Source organism: Primulina tabacum, chromosome 5, assembly GCF_025594145.1.
Source record: "Primulina tabacum isolate GXHZ01 chromosome 5, ASM2559414v2, whole genome shotgun sequence".
Taxonomy (NCBI): Eukaryota; Viridiplantae; Streptophyta; class Magnoliopsida; order Lamiales; family Gesneriaceae; genus Primulina; species Primulina tabacum.
In genome coordinates, this window is record NC_134554.1 from 31519609 (window position 1) to 31525292 (window position 5684).

The 5684-nt window shown below is 30.7% G+C and overlaps 1 protein-coding gene across 1 annotated transcript; it reads right to left on the reverse strand.

Moving 5' to 3' along the window:
* Positions 1–774: 774 nt before the first annotated feature.
* On the reverse strand, positions 775–1892 carry LOC142547417 (protein PHOSPHATE-INDUCED 1-like). Its single transcript, XM_075655711.1, has one exon. It carries the CDS (start codon positions 1835–1837, stop codon positions 899–901), a length of 939 nt encoding a protein of 312 aa, XP_075511826.1. The 5' UTR covers positions 1838–1892; the 3' UTR covers positions 775–898.
* Between the last annotated feature and the right edge of the window lie 3792 nt (positions 1893–5684).

Genomic DNA, 5684 nt, shown 5'->3' on the forward strand with positions numbered 1-5684 from the left:
CAAACCAAATATAGCCTTAGAATATTTTTGTTTCGATGTTTGTAGGATCTTGTTTATACTTTCAAAATCAATATCACTGTTTAGAGGATAGAACTCGTTCTTCTTTAATTTTTTCACAAATTGATCTTAACATGTTATGTCGTAAATATGTAGAACGAATTTAGTTTAATATTATGTTAAATATTTCTATCAAAAACAACTTATAAACTGTTTGGAAAAAAATTTCAAACACATTTAAGTGTTTCTACGTTCTACAACAGTAAACACTCTTAAAATAATTTGTCTAACAGAATATAACTCCGAGATTCTTCTCCCACAAGGCCTATATACAGATTGTTGCTTGCTTAATGTATTTTTGAAGTATAAAAAATAAGTAGTTTATCCACATATCCGAAGACCCCTGGATAAGTTAGTCCTCTACATTTAAATTATATATAATATGGTGCATGCAGCAAGTACCTTGAAACACAATCTATACCCATGTGTAACTCGGTTCTAGGTATATAAATGGTGTAGGTTATTTGTAGAGTAGGTCATCGTATAGATTTTTTTTCAGCTCAACTTCATTCATGGTTTTTAAAAGTAAAAAATGTAATATTGTAACGTGATTCATATTTCAAAGTAAAAAATAATTATATTGACATAAAAATAAATTTTTTTATATATCAGATCAAGTCGGAAACTCATTTCACAAAATTATATCTAAAATCAAGAAGGCAAATTGCTTGCGGAAAAATTTGATAGAAGATTTGAAGGGTAAAAATATAACAAGTATTGATGAAGCAACCCGATTAATTCACTCTAGTATTCTGAAAAAATGAACAAATCAATGAATTTAGTATGACATTATCTTCTATCAATTACATTTCTTCTAACCCCTAAATATTGTAAGCATAAATCAAACTAAAGTGGAACACTTGGAAGTGGAAGGGTCATATATCGCCGGAAGAAGGTATTTCCGGCCAATCGCACCATGCGCGTTGTAGCTACCACCGGTGGTCGGATCCAAAAGCAAGTCTCCGGCGTAGCCTGGGTAGGCCCCTTTTCCATACACACCGGGGCAAGCCGAAGCAGCTTCCAATGGAGCAGTAGCCGGGCCTTGATAAAACCCGTTCCCGAAAGGGTTCGTGGCAGTTCCGGCCAAAAGCCCGGATAGAACAGTCACCACTCCGTCCATGCCCACATCGTTGTTCGGGGAACCCAGTGGCGGGTTCTGCGGGCCGTAAATGGGCTGATGGAAGGGCCAAGCACAGTAGCCGGGACACTGTGTCTCTGAATTGCCCACCCAAATGTAGGCAAATTTCTTATTCTTCCCCTTCACGATGGAGCTCTTGGATCCGTGGGTTCCGCACCTGTTTACGCAGAAGCCAGCTACTGTGACATCGGAAGCCGTCAACACAACGTTAATGGCGTTCTTCTGCTCGCCCTTGGAAGCCAGCTGCACGATCTGTTTCTCCGAGAGAGATTTCCCGAGGGAGTATTTGTTGTCGAGGATTTGCTTGCCCAAACGGAGAGACAGTGAGGATGGGTTCTTGGAATTGGCGAGGCTGTAGTACTTGTCGATTCCCTTCCACCATGTGGCCACGGATGGCTTGCTTCGGGTGGCGGCGGAATCCGACAAGGAGGCAATGAAATCGGAGACGATAGCCCTTTGTGCTGGCTTGAAGTTCCCGTACCATATCAGATTGACGGAGATTGTGCCTTGCAGAAGGGCACCTTTGTGGTATCGAAGAATCTGGTTCTGCTGGTCTTGTGTCACAAGAATTCTCGAAGCAAAACACATATTGAAAACAGAAAACAAAACTAAAAGAACATGGAAACAATGGTAAGAAGCCATTTATGTTGTAGGAGAAATGAATCGCTTTGAAACTTTGGATTTGGTATGAATTCTTGGAAGAGAGGAATGTGGTATTTATAGTATTGATTGATATTGTGGAATAATAAATGTATAAATATTAATATTAATGAATATAGGAAAAGGAAAGCGAGGAGAAAGAGACAGTACGCGGTTCTTCAAGTGTAATGTCATTTATTAATTATATTAACGGTTTGCCAGCCTTTTCGCTAGCATATTTATTATTATTAATTAAGTAATACTCATTTACAAATAAATATATTGTACCCAGTTTATAATATATATACACATATATAATATATTATTAAATTTGAAATCCTTACGATAACTAAGTTTTGGTATTGTTGTCTATTTTAATAATTATATATATTAGTAAATAGTTAAAATTTAATGTAAGTCACATGTAATTTAGCAGTTAAAGTCTTTGTTTTCCTGAATATTAAGTTATAGGTTCAATTTCTACTTTAGTCTTTTTTTTCTTTTTTTTTGTTTTATTTATTTTTTTAATTCATATATCAAAATTATAGTGTAATCTCTCGTTATTTCTGATAATTACATTTTGTTATTCATTTAAATATAACTCAAATAAATTAATACATGTGTGTATATATGTATAAACTCTTAGCTACGTCTGTTTAAAGGATAAATAAAAGAGTGAATTTCTTCTTTTTTTAAAAAAAGTATTTGGTGAGATGTGGAATTCAATGTAATATATGGGATTCGATATGCGATTAATGCCCCAAAAGCACAACAGAACAAAAAGCATTACAGCTTGCTTACAGCATATATTTACTATTATGTTTACTCAAATGCCCTCGTTTTTCGATTTGTATATATGAATTTCAAAATTATGGATTTAATATAATGTATATTGTAGTTTCACATAAATAACATCGTAAAATTCAAATTCATTAATTATATGTTTATATAATATTTTATGTTAATTAAAATGATTTTCAAATTCACCTGAAAGCATTTGAAATACATTATAGTTTATTTAAATAATATGTAAATAAATAAGTTATTGATTTAAGATTTTATCTTTGATTTTATTGTTAACTATAAAACTATAATCGAAATTTATGGATTCTGTATCATTCATCCAAATGAAATCTTAATTTTTAAATTTTTTGATAGATTAATAATAAGGTTAGCTGTTATTATTTATCTGTATAACAATATATGATAAATTAAAATAATTAAATAATTGCTTTATCAGATCATTTTTAATTTATAAAAAAGACTAGGTTTCTTGTGAGACGGTCTCATAAATCTTTATATGTGAGACGGGTTAACTCCACCGATATTCATCATAAAAATAATACTCTTAGCATAAAAAATAATATTTTTCATGGATGATCCAAATAAGATATCTGTCTCACAAAATACGATCCGTGAGATCGTCTTACACAAGGTTTGCATATAAAAAAACATATAAATCATATGACACTTGAAAATTCAAATTTGAGATTTGAATGGTTGGGGGTAATTTGGGAAATGTGAATAAAGAATACGAAAGAGAGACGTTGAGGTGGTGTATTGGACAGGCTGGTGGGGGCAATAAAGTGATCATAGGGAAGCGGGAAATTGAGAAAGGTTGATGCTCCAGTTGGCACTTGAGATGCGTGAGTGAGATACCACTCAATATTTAATTTTTGTTATGATTTCCTAAAATATTTGGAAATACACACATATATATATATGTATTTGGAGGATTTAGTTTCTAAATTAAAAGTCTTTTTTTTATTTGAGTTTTTAATTTTTAAAAAAAAAAAATAAAAGAAAACTGCACAGGTAGCTGGCGCCCACGAAAAACCCAACACTCTATATATATATATATATATATATCTTTGAATTTGAATTTTTTTAAAAAATAAAATCAGTACTTGGAAATTAATTTTTTTAAAAGTTGGACTGAGAAATTTGAAATTAGATTTGATTCGACAGTATATTTGAGCGAAATTCAACTCTAGTCAAGTTGATCATTTTGAATAAGAATAAGATATGAACCAATTCAAAGGACGAGAGATTCGCTTGATTCATACCTTAATTTGAATTGAGTGGCTGGATTTGGCTTCCATCACACCACTAGCCTAATACTTGTATAATTTGAGATAAAAATAAATTAGTATTATCTTTGTCTCAAATATATGACTTATTTTCTTTCTCAAATATATTAAGATTATTTTATATTTTATTAATTTATTCAAAAAACAGTTTTACATTTTTAAAAAGCTTAGTTAATATGAGTATATTAGTAAAACAAAAAAATACTAATAGAAACTTGACTATAGTTGAGTTTCAGAATGTTAACAATCTTGATTTTGATGATAAATTTTTTTTATTGTGTTTTAAATATATCTATTTAAGCGTGTACATAAGATCTTCTTGACTGTTATTCAAAAGCTTACTTGTTCAAGTTAGAAGTTTTGGATGCTAAGATTCGAAATCACCAAAGATGAAAATCTGGCGATTAGAAGTGTTTTAATGATATCTCATAACTTGATAATTCAAATGACTAACCGCCAAAACAAATGATCAGAAAACTCAATTTTGCTAAAAGTTATATTTATGTTCAATATGGATAAATCATGTTATTCAATAAAGGTTGTGGTCTCAAGATCAAGATAATTGTTATCAAAGCAGAATGGAATGATTCAGCATGAGTTGCAAAGAAAAAAATGTGATCTATAAATCATCTTCACAATTAAAAGTCTAAATCGAAGTTTTTGATGGTGATAAATCGCAATGAAATTTCTGGTTCTGCGCGTGAGCTGAAATTCAGCATACCATTTCAGCAGCACTGAATTCAACAATGCATAATATAATACTGCAGATTCAGCGGAAAGGTCAACACAACATAGATCAGCAGACTGAATTCAACATACTGAATTTAGTACCGCAAAATCAGCATTTTAGAATTTAGCAGCGGTCAAATTTAGCAAAAGCCAGCAATGCGAATATTAATTTTTCAATATCATAAACAATACAGAAATTTTCTCAACTGTGATATTCTTGTTTCAAACGTTCGTATCACTGTTTGGGGCTATAATTACAAAAACTTAAAGATCAAATACAAGCTTTGAAAGAATATTCAAAATATGAGCAACCTACATGAATAAATTAGCTATTAATGAGAACAAACTCGAGTGTGAGAATATATTTGAGACATACATATACTGTAAAAGATTGAATATCCAGATATAATCGCTCACATATATACATGAGAATGAAGCTTCAAAATTTAAATTGGTGAGTTTTCACACGAAGACATTAAAGATTCTGTTTGTACTCTTTGCATAAATGACGTTAAACATTATGCGAATTGTGAGGTTGTGGCTTACAATTCAGAGTGTGTTAGGAGTTTCGATTAGGTAATAGACAAGTTCTAAATTGAAATAGGTTTGTACAAAAGATGTATAAATCAAAGTCATCTAGTGATACCTTCTTAGATAGAAAAATGAATGATGTGGGACATGTTATTCTCCGAACTTCATAAACAAATTTGTGAATCTTTATATTATGGCATTTACTTATTGCTACTATTTTTAAGATGCATTGTTAAATCATTTTATGTGTTCTTATATACCAAAATGTTGCTTATAAAGTGTTTGATGAAATTATTCAACCAAACAGTTTTTATACATCCAACTTAATTATCTTTTAAATGATTTTCAAAATATTCAATCGGATATTTAATTTTTCATGTTCAATATTTCAAAAACCGAGCTAATAGCTCAATACTTGTACTTCAAACGATCCTATTGATATATTTGAGAAAATATAAAAAATATATATATATATATATATATATATATATATATATATA

What these genes read in the sequence shown, in the direction of transcription:
- LOC142547417 (XM_075655711.1), bottom strand. Translation starts at nt 1,837, where the DNA reads ATGGCTTCTTACCATTGTTTCCATGTTCTTTTAGTTTTGTTTTCTGTT.